The 25,523-nt window shown below is 40.7% G+C and overlaps 2 protein-coding genes across 2 annotated transcripts; one reads left to right on the forward strand and one right to left on the reverse strand.

Moving 5' to 3' along the window:
• Positions 1-10,111: 10,111 nt before the first annotated feature.
• On the reverse strand, positions 10,112-11,628 carry foxq2 (forkhead box Q2). Its single transcript, XM_054603014.1, has 3 exons — positions 11,411-11,628; positions 11,161-11,305; positions 10,112-10,486 (listed from the first exon to the last, which is right to left on the reverse strand). Exons 1-3 carry the CDS (start codon positions 11,626-11,628, stop codon positions 10,112-10,114), a joined length of 738 nt encoding a protein of 245 aa, XP_054458989.1.
• Positions 11,629-14,875: 3,247 nt separating this feature from the next.
• On the forward strand, positions 14,876-24,786 carry pias4a (protein inhibitor of activated STAT, 4a). Its single transcript, XM_054602797.1, has 11 exons — positions 14,876-14,916; positions 17,476-17,857; positions 17,977-18,061; positions 18,170-18,211; positions 18,511-18,601; positions 19,856-19,984; positions 21,890-21,995; positions 22,196-22,269; positions 22,417-22,577; positions 23,870-24,021; positions 24,135-24,786. The coding sequence occupies exons 1-11, from the start codon at positions 14,890-14,892 to the stop codon at positions 24,398-24,400; spliced, it is 1,515 nt and encodes a 504-aa protein (XP_054458772.1). The 5' UTR covers positions 14,876-14,889; the 3' UTR covers positions 24,401-24,786.
• Positions 24,787-25,523: the final 737 nt, after the last annotated feature.

The raw sequence follows: 25,523 nt of genomic DNA on the forward strand, positions 1-25,523 counted from the left end.
TTCCATCCTCCGTCTCAATCAATCTTTACGACACCCGGTTGCATCTCTCTAATGTTTCCGGACTTGACCGTCTCCCCGTTCAAAAATTCTTAATTAAGCCCGTTCTGTATGTTTACTGTTGGGCAAATTACAATCTGACAGGGCTAATAAAACAACATTGGCGGGAGGAGGCCGAGAGGAGCATGTGCTATGACCCTCACCTCTTTCACCTGTCTCTATCTCCACCTCAGCTTATCTCCCTCCATCCCCACTTCGTCATATCTCCCTATTTTCTACCTCACAGGTTTTTCAGGATGAAAAGGGAGGGGATGGGAGGAAGAGGCGCCGGTTTGGCACCAGTTGGTCGGGGTCTTATATCCATCGCTGTCAACGCGCCTGTTTGTTTTAAATACTCACATGTCATTACGCTGACATGTCTTGGTAATGCCATTCAACCTACTTGCTTCTCAGTCTCTTGATTATTAAGATTCATGAACCTGCCTGCCTGCATGTCAACTCTTACAGATATGAGTCATATATCTATGTTCACATCAGCATCTTTCTTCATTTAGGTATTGACTCATGCACTGTTCTCACATTCTGCAATACAAAGCCCACACAGTGTATTGTGTGTGTATTACATCTCTATTTCTGTGCAGTTTTGTCTGCTCACTTGAGAACTGCCATTTGCTTTATGCTAAAGCATGATGGAGAGGGAGGCCGTGTCACAAGGAGCTCTTTGGCTGCTCGGCTTAATGTTAGACAAAGAAGAACCCAGCTGCACCAACTAAAATTACTTTAGTGTTTGTAACATACACATAAACAGTATGTAGAACCACAGGAGTGACGCAAGGAAATCAAATGCCAAATAGAAGAGTAATTACCGCTAGAGCGTTCTGTGACCAAAATCAATACTGCGCACTAATTCTACAAAGGTTTTGAGTATGTGGTATGTTCAGACTAGATGAGTGACGAAAGGAAGTCCTTTAAACTCAAACTAGACGGTATGCATACTAAATAGGGTTGTGTTTCAGGATGCTGTCATTGGACAATCTTTTCCCAGCATGCCATGCATGGTGGGATAATAAAGTTGCAGTTTGATGTTTGGCAAGTGAGGTTAAAGCTAGGATTAGGTATTTTTTGTTATATATTTTTTAATTCTCTCTACACCCCAACAGTAATCAATAAATCAAATGATTTAAAAAAAAAAATCTGGTATCTGTGGAGGAGTCCTCCACAAGCTGCTAGTTTGAGAGTTTGGGAGTATTGACAACAACAATGTACCTTGTTTACTGGGAGTGGCTTTGGAAGGAGGCCTGAAGGGAAGGACTGTCAGTGTTTCCAACTTGGCAACTTGAGCTATTTTTTTGGAGCTGTTGCTGCTGGCTGCTTTCATTGGAAAAGAGTTGGCAACACTGGGCTTGGATTAACCGGTAGATACTGTTAAAATCTAGTTTACTCTTCCTTGTTTGTCCAGTGTTTCAGATCCAAGCTCTAAGCCTTACCTAAATAATTAAACACAACTCTACCTGCCTTCCAAAAACAAACAAAGTCAAGCCAAAACCAACAGAACTCAACTGTAGTTGACCTTTATCAAACTGTACATGGAGCACACATCCACAATAGTCCATGAAAAGGTTGGTAAGAGCAACTCCAGGGCTATGTTCTCCCCATATAGGAAGTCTGTTGCTACTATATTGGTTAACAGGGTATTAAATTGACATATTTTTTCACTAAACTATAGTGGCACTAAATTCATTTGACCAGGTTTGAGATATCCACTTAATTTGGTAACTTCTTTCTATCAAAAGGATAGTTGTTCTTAACCTGCATATAGCATATTCTAGTCAGAATAAGAGAGGCCTTAAAACGTTCCCATATTGTCCCATAAAGATACATGTTCTTCAGACCGGCAGCCCGGATTCAACTCCAGATATGGGAAGCATGTTGGTTAAAGGTTCTGTTTCCATGGGTCTTCATGCAAAAGGAAGAATTATCAGTAGGAATGTGCACAACTACTCAATTATTCGATTAATAAGTAGATTAAACGTTGCTACCATTGTTAATCAGCACCAGAAATAAAGTTAGTTAAATAGATTATTATCTTATCATTGTTAACGTTTACATTACATACTGACTTATGCCACGACCTCCGGTAACTGCCACGACCTCCGGTTTCCAAAATAGCAGCCGGCTTCAGCAGTCAGTCAACTGGATTGGCCAGCAGCACACTGAAACTAGCTAACTAGCTAATTAGCCGACTAGCACATGTGCTACAGACTAAAGCGAGTGACCTAGCATGCTATGAATCAACGTAGCTGCCTAATGCCAGATAGCAAACTTGCACGCCAAGAACATGATGGTATTATCAAGGCCAAACCATGACTGTACTTAGACTACAGTCCCTGTTGGCGTTTCATCAAAACCACCACACACTGGGTTGGTGAGGCGCATTCTTAACCGGGCAACAGGAAAAATGTGATAAACAATTTCTAGTGTCTTATAATGTACACAATAATTTTAGGGAGAGTGTTTAACCCATACATTTAAATTGTGCTCAAATTTGTGTAGAAGAAGTGTTTTCTTACTTATAGATTAGTCGACTAGTTTAAGTTTAGACTTCCTTTTTAACATGAGGGAAATTATTTACTAGAAATCCCTAATTATAAGGCTTTTCTTATAGGTTTGGTAGTTAAATTCCTAGCTTCTTTCTGGTAAAATGTCAAACAGTTCTTGAGCAAGACACTGGGTACCAACTTTCTCCCCTAATGTAAGTCACTTTAGATAAAAGACTCCACCAAAAGACACATTGCTCTTAAATTTTCATAATTGTAATCCTCCAGTGTTGTGAGCACCATGAACTAAATTCCATTCACCTTCATTGTATTGGGATTGCATTAGAAATCTCAGAGGCGGACATTTTAAAACCTAAACAAATAAAGCCAAAGCCATTTTGCATGGCTATATACCAGTGAAGCTAAGCAAGACCCTTTTTAAGCTCCCCTAAACCAGCCGAACACACATTACAAGACCAAACCAAATCAAATCATAGCTAACAAAACTAAACAATTATTCACCTGATTTAACCATAATCTGATTTAATTCCCTGTAGAGAAACATAATAAACCAAAATGTACACCTGTGACATGGAACCATTAAGAAAATACCTTTTTTTAGAACCAGTGGTGCACATGTGTTAATCTTATGTTGTTTTACAAGGAATTAACCATGAACATGTTAAATGATAAAGAACTACTGGGGAGCATGCATTTAACATAATGACAATTACATATGTTAATCCCAATAGAGTCCAAAGATAAGTGTAGCTCTAAAGAAGGACAAAACTACATAAGATTTGTGTCTAGTTGATGGTAACATAGACAGAAGCTGTGTTTTAGTGTGTGTGCATGAGAGTGACAATGAATGCCGGTGTGTGTTCTGCCGTTCATATGTTGCACTACACCACCTGACAGGCGCAAAGCCCTGTGGGAGGGCACTGTTGTATTTTACACTTGGCTGAACATATACAGCACATCAGAGGTGTAACAAATCCATTCCTGACTGCCAGAACCTTTCAGAGAGTTTCTGTGCCTGTGAACAACACATCATCAGGTTTCCACACCTCAGAGTTGATGTGTGTCTTACACACAGATGAAGTGTAGCCTCACACAGAAGTGTGTGACTTTGAGGGACAAGAGAATGGGGTTTGCAAAAGTCTGAATAGACGAATCAGCGGCATGTGTGTGTGTGTGTGTGTGTGTGTGTGTGTGTGTGTGTGTGTGTGTGTGTGTGTGCGCTTGTTTCTGTGTGAAGCCTCCCCGTCTCAATTGCGTCTTTAGAGGGGTTAATCAGAGGAGAGGTTGAGGAGAGTGTCGGAGTGTCAGGCCGGCTCCGATTGAAGAGTCCTCGAGCCCTCTCTCTTTCTGTGTTGACACCTCTTAACCTCAGTCTATCATCTCTCACACTCACACACTCCACTTCTATTGACACTCGCTACCCCGCAGCTCTCCAAAGACCTGAGGAGAATCCACTACAGGGATTGTCCGTGAGAGACGAGCCTCGTAGCCCGTAGAGAAGAAAGGATTATATAATGCGTCGACGTACAGAACAAGATGTGATGTGGATCTAATGGTTGTTTCTCTTCCTGGGTGCTCCCGGATGGATACGAGAGCAAATAATTACAGATAGATAATTAAAAAAAAATTAAAAAATCTGTCGGCCCCTGAAAGAAAAACGCTGAATCCTCCGCATGCATCAATTTGTAAATTTATCTCTCTCTCTTTGTCTTCTCGCACCAGGAAGTGTACAGGAGCCGCGTGTCCACCACTGTCACTGGCGAGTGTAAGTGGGGTCAGGAGCTCGGGGTCGACTAAGAAGAGGTCAAAGGTCATAGAGCAGTGGGTCTTGTTAAAATACCTTTTAGCCTCCTTCAGGGATATTATGTAATGGCTATGGGAATAGGTTAGGTTCCAGGTTGACTGTTTTGTGGTGGACACTGGATGATATATGTGTTCTGCTTTATGCCAGATGTATATTAATTACCCTTTTTAAGAAATCAGGATGCAAAGGAAGTGCCGGGAGGTCAAGAGGGGTCATATGTAAGAGGTCGCGTTTATGTGTTTTGGGAAGGTGCATCTTACAGGAAACGATCATCTCATATAACGCCTCTGAGATACCAAGACAAAAAAGGCTTTTCTTTGTGTTACTAATTAAAATCGTCAAAAGCTCCTCACACAAAACGTGTTTTCCCTCTTGGCTTTTTCGAACAGGCCCACCCGAAGGGGTTTTTCGGAAAAAACTGGGTTGTGCTGATCAATATATTGGAGACATTTGAATATCAATACAACGAGCGTGCTGTCTTCAATCTTAATTGTTAATATGGTGATAATAAGTGTATTAATTTTCATAACTTTCATTCGATAGCTTTGGAATATGAGCGATGGCGGCTCATTTTTACCGCGGCGAATATGCATCTCTCTCCTCTGAGTTGCCATTGATCACCCCCCCCCGTACCGTTTCTCCCCCTCGCTTTGTCCTCCAGTCCCTCTCTCCCTCCTTCCTTCCCTTCACACCATTGCACTGTAAAATTCATCCTTATTGCCCGTTTTCAGCGAGCTAACTGTGCACACTACCTTTTATCAGTCCAGAACTGTTAAATTAATAAATTGATATTGACGAGCTATCAGCCGGGGGGATAAATTATTTGGGAGCAGAAGGCTAGGGTCACATGACTTTTAGTACCCACGATTCTGTAATTATTCCCCACGAGAAGAAGAACCCCGGTGTGGTGCATTGCCCTCCCCCCTGGAAATGGAAATGAACATGCACACACACACACACACACACACACACACACACACTATCACATGAAGAACTATAAATATCCTCACATACACTTGATTGCACGGGCCATGGGAATACTGATGATCATTACTGCTATCATAACCATCATGATACAGGATGTTAGCTTGCTGGAGATTACATTTTATCATCACAATTTACACAAAAACCCCCCGAAGTGGGCAAATCCCAGAACGTGTAGCAGCATTGAATGCAAATCATACGATATTGAGTCCAGCATTGCCGTGAGCGTAGAGCGGGCTACCTGCTAAAGTGCAAAACAGTGGGATGAACCTCCTGCAGCCGATGGTCTTCTTCGTCTCCGTAACGAAAGAAATGCAAATGAGAGGTGCAAAAAAACTGGTGGAGGGCGGTGAGCGCTGCAGATGAAAAGGGGCAGCGAGCATGTCAGAGTGCCAATCATGGAAGTGCTCTTGTTGCCCTCCGGCCATCGCTGACCTCTTGACCCTGGCCATGGCCCTAAATGTCAAAGGTCACCAACAAGGGTCAGTGTGGATCACGGCAAGAACCCTGGCTAAGGGATGCATCGCCATGGCAACAATCCGCTCAGTTCAGAGGAGGAGAGATGGGTTTGGGGGGGGGGGGTGTTTTGCATTCTGTATGCTGAAAAGCATGCACACGGAAAGAAGCATGCACACAAACCAGGTTGAGCATCACATCTGGCTTTTTTTTTTTTTTTTTTTTTTGTCAAGCTGCCCCTAATTGGTTTCCAGTGAACTGACACACATCTGGGTGAAATCCAAAGTAGCCTGGCATGAAAACTGCTTTGCCACAAACACATTAATTAGTTGGCCTGCTACAGAGGCCATATTTGACCTGCCATTCTGCTCTATTATAGGGGTCAAATTATCACTACAAAGGGAAGTAGCCTAACCTAGAGGAAGTTAAATCTTTTGGGAAATTATTGGTGACAATTGATAATTACATTTGGGGTAATACTGATATTTTAATGTAGACTGTACTTTAGTCTATGTTAAATGACACATGAAAAAAATAAAAAATAATAATTAATTAATTAGCACGCCACCTCATATTAGAAATGTTATTTTCAACAGGAAAAACTGACTATGGGTTAAAGAAAAAAGAAAAAAAAACTTAACCACGTCCACTTACATTAAACGGTGGAAGCAGTGCTGGAGAGATTTGCTTGCACCTTGCGTCATCTAGTGGCCGGATCAGACCTCTTCCTCGGCACCGCTGCTCGGCTCCTCGGTGCAGTGAAAGAGAGGGGGGGTAAATAAATAAAAAATAAAAAACCTCCACTAGTCTGCTTTTGTCTCCGGGGAGCTCCGGTCGATGCCTCGTCCCACCATATGTCTGATCGCAGCTGCCAATCAACAGGTCAACGCGACCCCGGGGAGGCAGACACTGGTGGGGAGAGATCAAACACTGGACCTCGGGGATGACAGATGCAGATGGAGAAGAAGAAGAAGAAGAAGAAGAAGAAGAAGAAGAAGAAGAAGGGGAAAAAAGGCAATAAAACATTGCTTCAAAGATGGCAACGGTGCACTAGGAGGCAAATTATTGTTAACAGTAATCTGCAGAATAGCGCCTCGCATTCTGATCGATTGACTATTATGGAGCCTTTGAAGCCGAGGTAACGCCAGGCTATTGTTCATGGCGGGACACAACCAGAAAATAGCAGCTGGTTTTGATTCAACTATGGTGCTTCCTAAGCCCTAAATACTACTTACTTCTATGCAATCATGCTTTATAATAGACTTGCAATTTGGACTCCTAGAAGCTTTGGGGCCCGTTGAGAGTTACTCACACATCCAGCTGCAGATGCACCACCATGAAACGCACCCTATTTCTGAGGGGAAAGGGAACATTTTGTGAATTAAGTCAAACAAATGGTAAATACTGTATGAACTACTTTATAGCATCTACTTCATATATTTTTAGTGGATTTTTTTAAATTAGTGGACATAAATGCCCTGGGTTCACATGTCTGCTTTTTTAATATCAGGCCTTATAATATTAATAATAGTTAACAGAACGGGCATAATGTTTTTTTAATACTCTTTTTATTACAACTTTACTAAAATAAACAGCAGCAATATTTGTCAAACTAAATCAAAATTAAAGAATGATATGGAGGTAAATTAGTGCTAGGCCACAATTCTGAACACTTGATTGGTTACAACTTCTGAATTAAACAAACAACAGTTGAATAGTAGCAATTAAAACATTATTCAAAGATAATGTTTTAGGTGTGTTAGAGCTCTCTAGCTCATTAGTAGGTCATTGGTCTGAAGTCAGGTCTGGATATCAACAAAATACCAAATCAATAAATTAAAAGGATGTTGTTTGTAGAGTTAAAAGTGGGCTTGGAGACATGAGAACAAAGTATTTAAATATTTAGGCCCTACTCCAGATGGGAAATTCTGACCAATAAATGTTCCTTTCATCATAATTCATGAATTTCTTGATGAATTTAAGAGGCAATTTTTCACAAAGTTAAGGCCATACATTTATCTTAAGTTATTTGTATAAGTGTAATTTGTATAAGTGTAACCAGCCGGAGTCACTGAGTAAACGTTTAATACATTTAATATATAATCATTAAGAAAAAAAGCAGGGATAAATAACTTAATTTTGGTGAAGTTAAAGAGTTGTTGAAGTGTTAAATCATTTCTACAGTGCTTCACATGAAATATATTCGCACAAAAATCAGCTACAAGCTACTTGTGTACTTCCTGTGCATCTCTTTGATCTGTCTGCAGGTTCAGGCTTCACCCTGAGTGAACTGTTGTATGTCGGGTCTCCAGTCAAATCAATGAGATACATGTAAGCTGAAGGGAATCAGCTTTGGAATGCTGCTGTAAATGTGTTGTATTAAAACACGGCCATAATGTTTCATCGCCGTCTCAGCAGGACTGATCTTCTTACCTCACTCTCTGCTAATCAGGGACAAATCTTTGTGCCTTAATCTACGGCCCCCTGCACCCCTCCGCCCATCCCATTAGATTAACAAAATGACATGCACATATGAACGCACAGAAACACACACACACACACACACAGCTCATGACCTCAATCTCTCTCCTAGAAAGGTAGTTAATTACAATTGTGTGCGAGTTTGTTGCACATCAGTGATTATATTTAAAGTATTTTAGCAGGAAATACATGAACAAAATAGCTCTTTTTGGTAAATCTATTACGGTTGTTAATTTATTATTTAAAATATATACCGAAAAAATACAAATACCCCCATCACTTAACAAGCTTCACACTGGTTTTGTTATTTGGACGATTGTGTGTGTGTTACTGCAAGAGTTTTAGGAGTTGTATGTGTGTGAATTGTTAACTCTTGCACATGGGCGTGTGTGTGTGTGTGTGTGTGTGTGTGTGTGTGTGTGTGTGTGTGTGTGTGTGTGTGTGTGTACAGCAAACATATGCAACCAAATTAAAGCCGTAAAGCTGGTGAATTGAAGAGGATTTGATGCAGAGAGCTATTCATGGGAATTAAGCAAATTAGGTCTCCAATTAGCCGCCGACATTGAGGAGGAAGATTTGGTGAACAAAAATTAATTAGATGGATTTGTCATTGTTTTAATGAGCATCGCCAGAAAATAACTGTTGTGAATAACTCTGACCCTCTGTCTCTCTGTCTCTCTCTCTCTCTCTCTATCTTAAGCTTCATCCTTCTGACATATTGTTTGTCGGTTTAGAATCTAATTTCATGTCAAATACTGCCTTATTCAAATATTCGATAATTTGCGAATAGGAAGCCCACATGCGCCGAGACAAACAAACTTCTGAAAAGTCAATGTATGACCTAATCCTCTTAGGCTGGAGCACTGTGGATGTAAATGCCAACCTTTGCAATTCAGAGAGGAATTTCACTATTGATGTGAGAGCCAGACAGGTAAAAAATTGACTTTATTCTTATTATAGCAGTATTTTGGAGTCTTATCTTCTCACTTAACTGTTCCTGCTTTAGTTTCAGGTCCAGTTATTATTTTTAGGGTGTCCCTTAATGATATGTGGCTTTTGTCGTATTTATTTTGACAGTAGATTTGTATATCTTTCATTATTTCAGTTGCTATATGTGTCGGCCTCGACTTGTTCTTCTTTTAAACACATAGAGAATCCCTAAAAAAGCCCTCCCACCTCTCTCCAATAAATCAGCGTCCCCTCCCCTCTCTCCCTGCCTCCTTCCCTTTCCTCTGCTTCCTTCATCCCTGACCTCCTGTGGTCCCCCCTCTTTCTGCAGCAGCGGTTATGGATTACACTGTGTGATAAGCTTCCTATTTCTTGAAACTATTGGGGATTTCTCAGATTATCCGGCCTCATATCCTTGGGAGTCGGCTTTGGAAAGCCCGATTTTAGTGTCTTAAGGCAGACGATTTTGCATCCCGACAGCTTTGACTAATTAGCATCTAACACCGGGAGGTACTTTAGCGATGGGCTCACTTTTAGTGCAATCTACACACACACAGACAAGTGCACGCACACACACACACACACATCACAACTGAGGCAGCTGAGTCAAAACATCACAAGGTGTTGAATTCAATATAATTTAATGCGATTATAACAAAACATTGTGTGTTTTTCTTATTCTAAAAACAGTTAGAATACAAATAAAAGAAGTGCGAAGACCTTGAACACCCTAAAATCACTTTACATTGCAGAATATAATGTTACACTGTCCACTTTAATTCCAACATCAAGTATTCATTAGCAAATAATAAAATGTCTAAAATGTCTCTTTAGTAACAGTAATTCAGAGCCAAACTGTGAGTACAGTACAAACTATTCGCTCTCAGAGTACAGAGGCATGAAGGCTCGGGTGGAACCCCAGTTGTGGCTGCACGCTGGACCAGGGCCAGTAGAGTCTGGGAGCCAAACAGGACAGAGGGACTGTTTGGGCCTGAGGGCAGCACCAGTAGGTGGTTCTGTGGGGCCGGGCGAGGGCAGGGTGGTACAGGGAGCTCAGGGAAGAGAGGGGGAACTGTCCTGCCGCCCTGCGAACCCTCCGCCTCGCCCTCCGACAGTGGTAGTCCCCGTTAGAAAAGTCCTGGTAGTTGGTTGGGTGAATCGCCCAGAAGTGGCCTTTACCGTTGTCGCTGCGGCCTGCTTTGACGAAGCAATCGTTCAGGGACAAGTTGTGGCGCACGCTGTTCCTCCAGTTTTTATCCTGTTGGAGCAAGTAGAGAAAAGATTAGGCCCAAAAAAACAAAACCTGGAAATGTAAGTAAGAGTTCAACTTAGGGTGTCCCCAATTGAAAATTAACATTGGTGGCGGTTTAGCATCACTGATCCTCGTCAGGATGTCACCTTGTCCTGTTGTTGGCAGGATAAGCCACAACGTGTCAAGAACGCATATGATCGCGGTAAGACGCAACACCCTCGGTTACCTTTTTAGCACATCAAACCAGTGATCAACTTTAATCCACGGGGCTACGTCCAATCTGTTGCACCTGGTGAAGGCCTAGGCGGTTCGCAACCCTAGCAACAGGATTAGTTTATTTGTGAATTTGCCAACAAGAAGATCATCTTGTGTCCCCGCAAGCACCTAATTGCCTAACCACTCAGACAGATTACCTGTGCCAAGTAGGTCGCTTCGCTTGCGGGGAAAATGGCTGCCGCGTTATTTTTCAGCGACCGAACAAAACACGTTGAAGACTTTGGGCAAACACGAAGTCCCGTTATCTTTCTCGTAATCACCTTACCGATGGCTTTGACGAGATACCAAAGTAAAGCAGCATGATTCTTGACTAAATAGTCCTACGTCTTTCTCCTGAGTCGTAGTTTTTACCTCCCATAATCCCCCAGTTTGACCACAACAAAGATAACACAATGTGCACGTACCTTACTCTTGAAGTAAGGGTAGTGGTCCATGATCCACTGGTAGATGTCACACAGCAGCAGTTTCTTCTGCTCTGACGCCAGGATCGCCTTGGAGATGAGTGCGATGTACGACTGGTTGGGTTTGTCTGCAGACTTCTCCGGACTGCTGTCGGTAGATGTGGTGGTGGTCACTTCCTCCTCCCCCTCCTCTCTTTGCTCTCCATCCCCCTCCTCTTCTTTGACTTTCCTTTCTTCAGCCTCTGCCTCTGACCTCTGCCGCCGCTTCTCCAGTTTCTCAGGGCGAATCCCCACCTCTTCGGCTTTAGGATTCTGATGATTTAGCAGGTTGTTCGCCGTCTGCTCGGCTGTACGACTTCCTGTCGCTTCTTCTTTGGAACCTTTGACTCCTTTATTGAACAGAAGGTAGTCGATAGTGAAGCTCAGTCCCAGCCTTTCTCTGCCGCCGGCACGGCTGCTTCTGTCCTCCATTGTCATCTCTGAATTAAGATATTTTACACTCATTACGGAGGTTTAATTGGCTCCAAACTGACTGTTGAATAAATATCAGGTGATAAATGAAAAGTCGCTCTCCCCAAAAGTCCTTCTTTTGTGCCTGAGTTTCACAGCATGGCAGTTTTCTTGTAAAGAGCAGGACCCTTCATCAACTGAACGCCTCAATGCCCCTAACGTCTTTCGCTGAAGTCTTACTGTTGACAAGATCACAGATAAAGATGAGCCTCTCAACTGTTGTTAACCTCGATGCGCTCACGAGCGACACAATCTCAACCCGTGGAAATGACGTCACTCTATAAGACTAAATACAGCGTCTTTGTTTAGCAACACCATTTAATTAAATGTCTTCGCCTCTCTGACAAACCTCACGATCAAAACCACTTTCTCGATATCCAACAGCTCTTTCTGCTCCTGAATTCGAAGAGTTGTGCTTCATGGTTGTGAAGGTGTCTCTATTTATATGACTGTGAATTTATCCCTCACAGAAAGGGGCAAAGAAGGCACAGGGGAGGTCCAGGTAGGGGGTCTCAATTGAGGCGGATTATTTTTATTAACCTAAGCAAATCTTTGTAATTACGGGAGATTAAACACTCAAGATTTAGCAAGACATGGTGTGCGGAGGACGGATGCTGTACGATCAAAGGCCTTTTAGATACCAGTGTTATCCTGTTAAAGTTGTTTTGTCTATGGGGATACTGTCAAGTTCAATGTTTTGGAGACAAAACACAATCAGACGCGCCTCCTTTTCTGGAAAGAGCACGAATGTACTGTGAAGAAACTTAACAGAACATAAAAATGTATGACTGTAAGATCTAATAAATTATTTCCCTGTTGTTGACATAACCTGTTTTTTTATCTGTGTGTCCTGTGACTTTTATTCCAATTCTACCCATTATTCTAAAATAGACTTTTTTTATTGTTAGCCATTGGAAATGTTTTTTTTCGCATACAAAACAGTTAGCTACAAGTCATATGTCTGCTTGTGAATGAGCTCAACAAATATCATTTTAGATAACTTTTAAGATCTCAGTGATAAAAATGAAATGCCTCTGCACTACTTCTTTTTTTTGTATAATATTGTAATCTTTAATTGTGTAATGCTTATTTTGCTAACTAACTGTGGTTTATTTTTCAGGAAGTACGCTACATTTCAGTTATTGACTAGCGTCTCTAATAGTGTGTTAGGACTTACTGATTTTAGCTCTGTGTATAATATTTAATTAAACTTTACCTCTGAAATTGTATCATTTGTGCTCTTATTGTGATGATGTTTCAATGTCAACAATTAATTTACGCCACACTTTTATGTCATATGGTTTAAACTGAAACACAGTAGACTTGTTTATGCTGTTTATGTTATCATATACAGGTCAAACATCCTGTGAATTACACTTTTAAATGTTGTAATAAATTGTTTTTTTTTTTATCTTTACAGTCAGCTAATACTATCTGCATTTTTTACAATGAAGAGAAGCCAAGAGTCTTTAAGTGTTTTTGATCAAGAATGAGATTTAATTAATCCCCCTTAAAACGTGGTGTCATTCAACCGCTTGAATCTTCGTTTAATTTGCCTTTAAATTCTCCATAAGTAAGATCAAAGTAAAATAAACTATTTAAAATGTTTGCAGCATAGCATACACATTCTGTATCTGCTTCTTTTAGTGCTTCAGTGAAACTGTGTCACACTTTCAGTGTATGAAATAATTTAATTCAAAATCCTGTTGACAGTTACATTGTTACATTAAATGGCAAATGATCAATGTAAATAATTTAAATGTTTTGTATCTGTAATGTCTCTGGTATCTGAAACAAATAAAGATTTAAAAGTGTGTCCGTGTGCATTTTCTTATAGGCTACTGATCGACTTGTTAGACTTGTTAGACTTGTTGTGGAGTTGTAGAAATTGACATCTTCCAACAATAAGATATAGATATTGTCCTACACAATTTCACCTCAGCCGTCATCAAATTAGTGCAGATAACAGTCATAGTATACTATCTGTATAGATTTACTTCATTCTGTGATTTCAGTGAGGGGATGAATTAAATGACAGTCAGGTCAAATCATGGACCATATTGCCCTCTTCTGTTTAAATAAAGGAACATGTAATAGCCTACATACCCAGTAGAGAGAACCATTCTGCCTTTATATTAGCAAGCTATTGTATTGTAATTAGCTAAATGATGAACGCTTATGCAGATGTATGTCCTATTAATTAAAAAACATGAACAGATAATGTAATTTAAAAATAATTGCATGATTGTAGAGCTCAAGGATGTCATTTGGGTCTACATTTTTGACCTAAATTTAGAAAGGTGTTTGAAAATTTCTGAATACTACATTTCCTTTATCTTATATATATTTTTATTTATAAATCATAATCATAAATAACCTTTTTTCCATGAAGCAACATGGTGGCAAAACCAGCTGTCCTTTTGAACGCACCGCATTGTTTTATTGACACTTCACATCCCAAAAAAATAAAAGCCAAAACAAAACGAACCCATGTTATTACATGATATTGCAACTCCTTCAATTGATTTTTTTGTGTTTCCATGAGGCTATTATTTGCCCCCATATAAGAAGCTTCTGGAAAAGCAGGGCTGGATCACCAGAGGGAGTAGAAATGTGTCCAATTGGATACTTGTTTCCATTTTGCTAAAGGCCTGACACCACATGGTACTTGTGTGTGTTTTGGACAGGGTATGACGGGTCTACACTTTGACGTGAAAGTGTATCTCGTTATTAACTCATTTCCATTCAATTATGAACATAGCTCAGACAAAGCATTAACTCCACATCTCACGGCCGCTCGCAGGACCCGAAACGGAGTATTTCGTTCGGACGGGATTTGAACACACCATGCGACCTCATCCACTTGACACGCCATGCTTTACAACCAGGTTGAATTTAAACAATTTTCAAGACACACGTTCACAATATCTCAATACTATAAAAAAGAACTATTACAGGTATCAAAATACTTTGACACGTGGTGTCATTGATTGACACTGAGGCCTATTTTGGAAATGAGACCTGTCTCTTAGTGTTTTTTAAAAAGTTGCACTGTGACTTTAAAACCCGAAGGTCCCGCCCCTTTTGTGTATAGCTCTTCGGGGCTCCGGTCGACTCCGCGCTGTGATTGGCTGAACCCACCCGTCAATCAAAGCAGAGCCCGCTTCTCATTGGTGAAAGACTAGCCGTCGTCTCTGACTCTCGCGGTACTGCTGCACGAAGATGGCGGCCGAACTGGTGGAAGCGATGGCAAGTAGAGCTTGACTAGCTTTGGTTTGACGGGAGAATGGCGCGGGAGAGGGGTTTGAAACTCAGCCTGGTCAAGGGGGAAAGCGGGGGCTTTGTATGAATACACTTACGAGCCCGTACTCTTAGAAATGTGGCGTATTACACTCACGACTGGACGGACTAGCTTGTGTTGCTAACGCAGCTAGCATGCTAGGGCAATGTTAACTATGCAAGTGCGTTTGGTTGAGCTAGCATCACGCTGGCTCTGAAGGAAGACACAGAAAATGAATGATGGGACCATTAAAAACACTCCTGGGTCGGCTTCAAGCGTGCTGCATGCTGCCCTACTCGACGTTATCTGTCTCATAATGATGTTGTTAGCAGTGTAGTTTATGAAGCTGTGCACCTGTCAAAATGTCTAGTTGCCATGATTGAAGACCGACAGCCAGGTCTGTGGAGCAGCTAGCCAGCCCAGTAGCGCAGCCCAGATTGCCCCATTGAGGCTGATTCAAATGGCAACTTTACTGACTTTATGGCTTCATTTATTGCACATAAGTCTGTGTTATTTGTGCATTACATTACAGTCATTTAGCAGACGCTTTTTACCCAAAGTGACTTACAATAAGTGTATCCAACATAGGTATTCAAGAGAACTACTAGTCACCAGAAGGCATAATGGCATAAACCAGAGCAAAAGTACAGTGCAGAAACAAACTAATACGAATATAATATTTGCAAATTCAATCTAGACACATAGTGCAACTGGTGCTCAAATCAACAATGTCACACAAAGCTGACTAGCACTGCTGTTAAGTTATTCAAAGAGTAAACATCTTTGCTTTATAATGGTGTGTGTTGTGCATAAGGTTGCATTGTCACTGTTGTACAAATGAGATGTAACTGGTAATACTTGCCTTCAGTTATTGACCATATTCTGTATTCTGTTAGTATCACATAGAAGGTGTATTCTACCTAATGGGACAACAGACTGTGGTACACATGTAAACATTGTGCAAGCCAAAAAGTATACCTGTCTCTTTAAAGAAAAACAAAAATCAGTTTTTTCTTGAATGACACCACGTTTTAAAGGGGATTAATTAAACCTCATTCTTGATCAAAAAACACTTAAAGACTCTAAGCTTCTCTTCATTGGAAAAAAAGGCAGATAGTATTAGCTGACTGTAAAGTAAAAAAAAAAAACCACAATTCTTTGCAACATTCAAAAGTATAATTCACAAGATGTTTGAGCTGTGAATCATAACATAAACAGCATAAACAAGTCTGCTTGATTTCAGCTAAAACCATAGATCTATATACTTAAACTAAATCCTGTTTAAGGTGGTTATGCCTTTTGCTTTTCAGGCTTGCTGGACCTTGTTGTTTCTGTTTTTGTGGCTTAAATGACTGCGAAATGTGTATGTAATGTTTTGAAAATGCAGAGGTGCAGTCATTCATCTTAACCGCTGCTGCACTGCAGAGTTTGTTTAATGGTCACTCAGTTTCTTTAAGAACGGGGTAATAATGCAAGTGATCAAAATAAGAAGCGATGTGATTTCTACTATATCAGACTAATGACGAGGGAGGTTCTAGCCCCTGTAGGAAGGATAGAAGCTCATTTTTGCAAGAATAAAATAGTTTGAGGCATCGTTATATCATGTTAAATGCTGCAAGTTAATTGTAAATATTTGTGTGGAGCCTGTCGTTGGCATCATCGGTCGATACCGAGTACTGATCTGATACCAGTGTTTTAATTAATAAGTCGTGTGCTTCACTGTGAAGAACTGATTGGGATCATTCTTTTCTGTCAAGAAAAACCAGGCTTGACTTCACCATTGTGCATCTTACTTTGTAAAACAGAATGTAACTAATACATGTATTAATCTAAATTTACAGAATTGCTATTCCCTTTTAATGCAGCAACAATTTGGTCAAAACTTAAACAGGAATAAAGATTCCAGTGTGTAATGTAAACAGTATAGAAACATAGAATTGAATTCAATAGATCTGCCCCATTGTCATCTATTTTTCATCCAGCTATTTGAGTCAACATTGGCCCAGTATCATTACTGGTGCATCCGTGCAATTCACAGAATACTAGCACTGATATACTGGAATGTATTTTCTGCCTTGGGTTATTCAGTGATTTTTTTTTCCCTCACAGAAAGTGATACCATTAGAAAATCAGATTGAATATATTCAGAAAAACGTCAACGAGAAATGCTGAAAAAGTCAGAGAAGCTTGGTTTTACATTTTGATCAAGTATCAGTACCCCTTGGATTTTGACATGGCTCTTAAAATGACTATGGACATTCATGGCATTGTCACGGTGTCATCGGTGTGGACTGGATGTTGCATGAATGTTAGTTAGAGTCTGATGGTGGCACCTTGCATGGTAGCCTGTCATCAGTGTGTGAATGGGTGAATGATATGTAATATACTACTGATTGTAAGTCGCTTTGGATAAAAGCGTCTGCTAAATGACTGTAATGTAATGTAATGTCACCGAAGCCTTCCCCGTTTACAGACTTCATTGTCCCAGTATTATGTTTCTAATGTTTTCTGTCTTGTCCTCCCTCTAGAACATGGTCAAAAGTTTCCGGGTCTCAGACCTGCAGACACTGCTGGCCTCAATGGGCCGCAGCAAAAGTGGGCTGAAACAGGACCTGGTGGGGCGTGCACTGAGGCTAGTGCAGACTGAATACAGCCCAGAGCTTCTGAAGAACGTCAGGCAGCTCTACGAGTCGCGCTTCCCCAAAACATCTGGCTGGCTTGCGGCGCGGCGTCCAGATGGCGTCCCCGTAGCCTACTCATCCCTCAGCTCCTCCCCCACTGCCACCTCTCAGGGCGCAGACTACCTCAACGGCATTTCCAAACCGATCCCCACACCTGCAGCAGAGGTCAAGCTGGTGCCACTGCCCTTTTACCAAACTTTGGAGACACTGTTGTTACCAACAGAGCTAAGTAAGTGTATATATCTTGATGTTTCTGTGTCCTTGTATTTAAATTATTTGTTTTGTAGAAATGTTATATCTACATACGTTGCTGTGTTTGTGATGGAGTTTCTCTAAACGTATTTACAGTTGCCCAGAACAATGAGAAACTGCAGGACAGTCAATGCATATTTGAATTAACTCCAAACCAAGCAGACCAGATCAGAAATGCAACGTAAGACAATCCAAACTTTCTCCTCAGATCTGAATTGTTAACTTTAGCTTCATTTACAAACTCTGTAACTAATGCTTATTTCTCTTTGTGACCTTTTCACTTTCTCAGTGAGCTTCGTCCAGGAATGAGATCAATCCAAGTCGTTCTTAGGTAAGTTCCCAATTTTTAGAAAAACATTTTTCCTGGAATGCGCTTGTTCTGCCAGTGATTGTGCTGTTAATCAGAATTTCTCTCACAAATGATCAAGGGAGAAAATGGGGAAAACATTTTACCACGCATGGGAAATGGCTTTTGAATTTAGCTTTTTTATCTACTTTAAAATCCGAGATTATTTTATTTTAAGAATCAGTTCCTGAAGTACTAAAAGACTTGACTGATAAAGAGGCTGATTCTTAACAGTCAGACATTCTAATACTAAACTTTCTCTCTCCTATGACTCTCTGTTGCAGAATCTGTTACACAGACTCCATTGGTGCCCAGGAAGACCAGTATCCTCCCAACATTGCTGTCAAAGTAAACCAGTCCTACTGTCATGTGCCGGTGAGTTCATTGACATTTCGGAGATGAGCCACACCTTACAGTGTACAAATGTGATTAAAGTTTGGCTGTTCCTCTGCTCATGTTTAATAATTTCCTCAGTCATTCCTGTAAGCCATTTGTTATTGAATACAGTCAATAAGTCACTATTTTGGGTGTCATAGGCAGACTTACTTCCTGGTCACAGCCAATCTATCGTCATAATATATGGTATTGATGGATTAGACAACCTTATACAGGTGGATGTTAAATAAGGCAACAATAAATAATGTCCAGGTATGTTGGGGAGCACAATGTGTGTAGTCAGAAATCAAACCGGAAAGACTACATTCACAGAATCGTTCAGTTGAACCATATCACTCTGTAGCAACAAATTAATACACAGACAAGAGATTAGTTATGGCTCTGATACTATATATTTTGTTAATCAACAACTCAAAGTTGGCCAATTACAAATATTAAAAGTAGGAAAGCCGTAGCAAGGAGATAGTGTTACCAAGCGGATTGAATATTGTAAATACATTTAAAATACAGAGAGACTGGCTTTCTATTTGAGTCTTTGTATTGATCAGTTTGTTAAATATTGGACAAAATTGTCTCCTAACTGTGCTGAATAGAACCAAAGACACCCCCATACCTTTAACAGGTGCTGATGTAAAAAGTGCTTTCCTCAGTCAGTGCAGTTCTCTTACTAACTTAACAACTTGTATTGTTAGGATACATGAAATTTGGTATGTAGTAACAGTTCCATCAATCAAGTATTAATATCAGATGCTACTTTTTTTGTTATGAATACATAAGTAGATACATTTACAACGAGAAGAACATACAGAGGAGAATACAAAAAACACTGAAAGAGTGACTGTAATCTGATGCTCTGAGCTCAGCGCTCCTCCTTCAGTTTTGCTCCAGTTGGAAAACTGAGCTCTCTAACTGAGCTTTTAACTATTTGCAAGCAAGATAAGATAAAATAAGATAAGATAATCCTTTATTAGTCCCGCAGCGGGGAAATTTGCAGCGGCTTTTTTTTTTTTCTTGTCTTTTCACTTTTTCTAATTTGAGTGCTTCACAGTTTACAAACTGACAGCTCAACTAACAATCAAGAGCCCAGTTAGTCTTTCACACTGTATCCAAGCCCTTCAGAGGGAATTATTATCGCTGTTATGTCAACAAATTATGCAAAACCAATTTGATTAAGATGATAAACTGTATAATTTACATAATACTTTGTGTGTGTGTGTGTCTGTGTGTTTACAGGGATATTACCCTTCTAATAAGCCTGGTGTGGAGCCCCGCCGTCCCTGTCGTCCTGTAAACATCACTCCCTGGTTGCATCTCTCCAGTGCCACCAACAGAGTCACCATCACCTGGGGAAACTTTGGCAAGGTCAGAGTCTGAATATTTCATACATTCCTATTTTTACATAGCTTATGGGTTGTGGTGCTGCGCCGATGCAAGCTGGGACATGCAATTCTTGTGTTGCATTGGCCAGTCCTGCATGGTACAAATAGATTAAAAAATAAAGCTCCTGAGGGCCAAGAGCTGAACTACTTTTCCTAGCGTCTTGATCTAGATAAGCAGCTGGAAGGCTGCTTCTGCTTCTGTTAGCATCCTCTTCTTTAGAGCTCTTGTGTAAACCAATTAGGGATGAGCAACGTGAAAGTAAACACAGTAAGATACTGTTTTTTATATTCAGTTTTCCTTGTGTGTTCATAGTTTTTTTTTCTTATCCCAAAGTTTTGGAAATAGCCAGATCTTGATAGCCGACAGTAAACCTGCACTTAAGTTGCCTGACGGCTAAAAACAGCTCTGTGGATGTCCAATAAGTCCTGAAGCCAAATATGAAACAATAAAATCCCCCTTTCCTGCTATATTGACCGATAAAGCTGATTTCTGCTGTAGCAGAGCCATGCGATCTATACCTACATGTACCAGGATGCATTTACCACAAGCAGCATGTTTACTACGTTACCCAAGCTGTCTTTTAGTCTGATGAACAAACAAAATAAACTCTCAAAATGTCAAAGGAAATATTCGTAAACCTACACTGGAAATACAACCGTACACCTGAATTCCAATTTTTCTCTTATCCTGATCTAAGAATAGCTTAATTGCCTCGTTAACTTATTGTAAAACAATATTTACTCGAGGTTTGGTTGAATAAATCCTTAAATCACTCAGTAAGATGTATCTATGCCGCTGAGCAGCTGCTCCGATGCTGCATCTCATTGGCAGCTGTTTTTTTAGATGGCTGGACTTTGTTGCTTTTTCCAGTTTGACTTCGCGTTTCCAACCACACTCCTGTCCGAGTGAGGAGGGAAACTTTCATGCATAGTCCAACAAAAACTGCCAACACTAACGTTAAATACAGCAGATTGATTCCGTTTCTGTCAGCGTCTGGGGTCAATCTGAGCAAAGGCTCCACCTGTTGGTGTTTTGCTCTCTGCAGCTCAGGTTCTGGAGGGTCCTCCTCGGCCATACCCTTCCTGCTGCAGCAGGCTCGAGCGGCCTCTCTCAGCTAAATAACTGAGTCAGCTAAAACACTGTAAAGTGTACACTTTACAAATTCCAGTCCGCCTTCGCTGTTGGAAACGTAACAAAACTTGAAGTACAAGGAAGTCTTTGAATGGCCACAGCTGATATGCCACATTCTTCCTTGCCGTCACTGGATGCAGAGGATGGATGGAGATCCAGATGAAAATATGCAAACTTTCCTTTTAAGCATAAAGACATATTTGCACTAAAGCTTAAAACGTTTTGTTTAATGTACTCCCAGTGTTTAGTGAATTAAAACAAAGATCCCAGAGATAGTGAACATTCTTTAATAGAAATATTTTGCTGTGTTAGGTTTTCCTCAGGTGCAACTTTTGTAATTTGCTAATATAATAAAAGAAGATCTCTTTCATAAAAAACATATATAATCAGGAGGGATCCAGATTTGCCTTTGATTCTTCTAACTTAAGCTAAGAACAGTGAACCCAAGTATATGTGACTTACCATAAAATACCTTGTGTGTTTATGTATTTCTTTGTCTGTGGCTTAAGGTACTCTTTGAATAAATCAGTGTTCATTTTCTTTGCATTTTTAGATTTAGCCTTTGTCAGTAGAGAACATTTTTATTAGCTTTGTTTGCATTTTTGTTCATTTCTATCCTAAATCCTAATTTTAGTCAACTACTCAAAACGTATGGTCACCGATGTTGTTTAACAAAGTCAGTGATGTATATGCTCTGTTTTAGAGTGGTTGCCTTTTTAGAATTTGTGCTCACAGCCTGTGAATCTGTGTTTTCAGCGGTACTCTGTGGCGGTGTATTTAGTGAGGGTTTTCACTGCAGCAGACCTCTTCAGCCAACTCAAACTCTGCTCCGTGGAAAGTGCAGAACGCTGTCGTGAACGCAGTAAGTGATACCTTTGAAGTCTGACTACAGTTTTTAGAAAATGTGACTATGAAATGGAAAACTACACTAACAAGAAGTCAAAGACTCAAACTTTTTGTTGGCACTGTTTTAGTAGTACTCTCTAATTTAAGATATTACAGTCAATTGTCTGATAGTCTGTTATGACACTTTGTGATATTTTGTTGTCCATTTATCTTTAGTCCAAGACAAACTACGCTTTGACCCAGAGAGTGAAATTGCGACAACGGGCCTCCGGGTGTCTCTCATCTGTCCAGTGAGTAAACCTTTATTTAAAATGTGGATAAGTCAGTTTTTAATGTCCTGCATATTTTCTATTTTAGTTCTGCAGTATCAAAGGCCAGTTTCCCAAATATTTATCCTACTGTGAAGCTTCATTACTTCTCTCTCTCCCACTTCCCAGCTGGTGAAGATGAGGCTCGGTGTGCCATGTCGAGTTTTAACTTGCGCCCATCTCCAGTGTTTCGACGCAGTCTTCTTCCTGCAGATGAATGAGAAGAAGCCCACGTGGACTTGCCCAGTCTGTGACAAGCCCGCCCCCTTTGAGCTGCTTACTATTGATGGGTAAGGAGAGAGAAGCATGCTCTGACTTGTCCCACCACTGCAGAAACATCTTCAACTTAATAAATTCACCAAATTTACACTTTTGTGTAGTTCTAAAAGCTTTAAATGTCTTGCATGGCATGTGAATAAGGATATTAGGAGTACCCAGTCTATGCCAAAATTCTGAAAATGTGACGGTACTCGCTTTTTCTTACAAGATTAGATCTTAAGAGAGCACCATTGTCACAGGGACGATAGAAAATGTCCCTGATAATCTTAAATTGTTAGCAGCCGGCGGGCATCACAGTCCAGCTTGGCTAAATAACGAAGCTAAAAGCTAACGTTTGGTGGTTGCATTGAGAGACATTATGATGCATTCATTCTCTATTCAGTAAAAATCAGTATTGGGCGGAAGATAAATTACGGTATTATGATGCGTTCTAGTGTAATCATGTAAAAATGTAGTTGTTGAGGCGGATCATTAGGGATTAATAATACATTTGCAAACAACAGTATGCAGATAGTAATAAAGGAGTGTATGTTAGCGTACATGGAAATTCTTGTATTGTTTTACAATGGTATCAAATTAGGTATCGAGAATAGTGGTCTTTCACTGGTTTTTGGGATGTCACAATACCAGTCAGTTAACAGTTGTTTGTAATGTCAACTAATGTGAAGTCACCTGATAAGCTATAGGTGCAACATGTACATCTGTAATCGGCCTGCAGTGTTTCTACTAATGAGGACTGCATTTGAATAGCAGAAATGGAAAAGAAGCATGATAAAATACTTTTACCCACAACCATTTGGGCGTGTAGCAGCTTTCACAGGCACTCCTTGCTCTCAAAAACACTGAACGCATTGTGTTTCAGTTTGGCTTTGAGGTATATTTGCATTCCTTAAGTTAAGCTTGTGTGAAAGTCCCTTCTTTAGCTCATCTCTCAAGGTTTCACTTTGATCAGCCTAGTCTATCGTGGGGTTTTGAGGAGACGTTTACAGAATACAGTTTTCAGCTTGTATTATACTAAAACCGTCAAGGGTTCAAGCTTATTTTGTTAATGTTGCCCATGCAAAGTAACTTGAATGATATTTTGCTATTTAATAAAAAAGGTCAAGATTATAGAGATATGGTGTTCATGTTGGTAATTTGAGGATTTAGAAGAACCGAGCTGCTCTGCAGGCTGAAATAAAGGATTGAACCCATGCAGAGCTCTACTTGGCTCCTGCATTTGAGTTTGAATGGAGTATTTTGCTCCTTTCCTGGTGTGAAATCTGTTTAGTGAGGCGACACTAAACAGCATCTTGTATTTTAGGCAACTATCCGAGATTCTGAAAGAGACGAGTGAGGAGATCGAGGAGATCGAGTACTTGACCGACGGATCCTGGCAACCCATCAGAGATGAGAAGGAGAGGGACAGAGAAAGAGAACGCAGCAACACACCAGAGTATCCTGTTGTTGATATATGTAAGTGTCAAACCCTGTCAACTCAACCTCTTGTTATCAATTTTTTTCGTGCATTAGTTTGCTCGTGTAAATCTTGAAGCAGTCAGTTTTTAAAATGGCCTTGATGTGTGCAGGCATTCCTGAGGCAAACGGCCATTCACCGGCCCACAGCAGCACCAGCCAGACGGGCAAATCTGGAAGCGGTTCCGTGGGGGCTGCAGGAGGACCTGCTGGGGCACCGGGAGGAGGCGCGGTGGTAGATCTGACTCTTGACTCGTCCTCTGAGGAAGAAGGGGGCGGGGCAGGAGGAGACAGTGAGGACACTGAGGACAGCGCCGACAGTCCCGCCCCGAAGAGGGGCCGGTACAACTACGACAAGGACCTGGTCACTGCCTACTGACCCCACAGCTCTGTCCCCTCGTAGACTGACAGACACACACAGAGACAGAGAGGCAGGGGGCTGAAAGGACAGGAACACAGTAATCCACTAGATGCAACGACCCTCCCTAATGCCCCAAACGTCGGAGCCTTTTAGCAGCTCTCTGGTTTGTATCCGGTCAAAACAAACACACTCAAACAAGCACTGTTAAATCTTCAATCTAGAGGGATTAGGATTTCCTCTCTGTACTGTACACCACTGGAAGCAACTCTAACTCTTTCTGGCCAACAGTCACCTTGCAGTGAATATCTGTACCGTCCTGCCTCTACTTAGAGAGACTGAATGGATCGTGCACCACCAACCACCACACCCCCTCCTTCCTCCTCTCTCTCTCTCCCCTCTCCCTCTCTCTCTCTCTCTCTCTCTCTCTCTCTCTCTCTCTCTCTCTCTCTCTCTCTCTCTCTCTCTCTCTCTCTCTCCAGACTATTTCCTCTCCACCACCTCATCTCTCTTTGTATTTGACTTGGAATTTCAGGCTCTTTTAGCCATGGGCGTTCAATGTGTGCGTCTTTTTTTTGTCACATTTGTGATGAACTGGCAAGTTGAAAATGGAGGCTTCTCATCAGTTTTTGGTTTAAAAAAAAAAAAAAAAAAAAAAAAAAAAGTCAAAAACAACCAACGGGAAAAAGAGAATGGAAAATTTGGTGGAGAGATATCTGGAGTGTGATGCAAATTAAAACCTCTCCCATTGTGTTTATTTTCTTTCTTCAGAGTATGAATTCAAAGCTTGAAAGGATTTTTTTCAGGAATTTATCCTTTTTAATTATGAAAGGGCAGATCACAATACTGGCCTCAATGTGTGATGCTTTCCATTTTTATTTTGTCCTTAGCTAAAGAGAACCTACCTCAGTCATAAAATCTTAGCAGACTGACCAGAGAGTAGCTTAGAAAGAAGTGAAGGACAGAAGAATCGATGAGTCTTTCTGAAGCCAATTTTACACTGGATATTTAGTTTTCCTACATTTTTCTTTAGATTTATTTTATTTTAATTTTATATTCCATTGTCCCATACAGCTCTGTTCCCTCTGCAGCAACTAAATCTTTGTCAAAGGGTGAGATAGTCTGTTGATAACCAAGCAAACTG

The sequence above is a fragment of the Anoplopoma fimbria genome, chromosome 8 (assembly GCF_027596085.1).
Source record: "Anoplopoma fimbria isolate UVic2021 breed Golden Eagle Sablefish chromosome 8, Afim_UVic_2022, whole genome shotgun sequence".
NCBI classification, from domain to species: domain Eukaryota; kingdom Metazoa; phylum Chordata; class Actinopteri; order Perciformes; family Anoplopomatidae; genus Anoplopoma; species Anoplopoma fimbria.

Excerpts from the sequence above, each read along its gene's own strand:
- pias4a (XM_054602797.1), top strand. The coding sequence starts at position 14,890 with ATGGCGGCCGAACTGGTGGAAGCGATG. Across the intron at positions 14,917-17,475 it reads CCGAACTGGTGGAAGCGATG|AACATGGTCAAAAGTTTCCG; the intron begins GCAAGTAGAGCT and ends TCCTCCCTCTAG. Across the intron at positions 19,985-21,889 it reads CCTGGGGAAACTTTGGCAAG|CGGTACTCTGTGGCGGTGTA; the intron begins GTCAGAGTCTGA and ends CTGTGTTTTCAG.
- foxq2 (XM_054603014.1), bottom strand. The coding sequence starts at position 11,628 with ATGGAGGACAGAAGCAGCCGTGCCGGCGGCAGAGAAAGGCTGGGACTG. Across the intron at positions 11,306-11,410 it reads CTGGAGAAGCGGCGGCAGAG|CAGTCCGGAGAAGTCTGCAG; the intron begins GTCAGAGGCAGA and ends ATCTACCGACAG. Across the intron at positions 10,487-11,160 it reads ACCCTTACTTCAAGAGTAAG|GATAAAAACTGGAGGAACAG; the intron begins GTACGTGCACAT and ends TTGCTCCAACAG.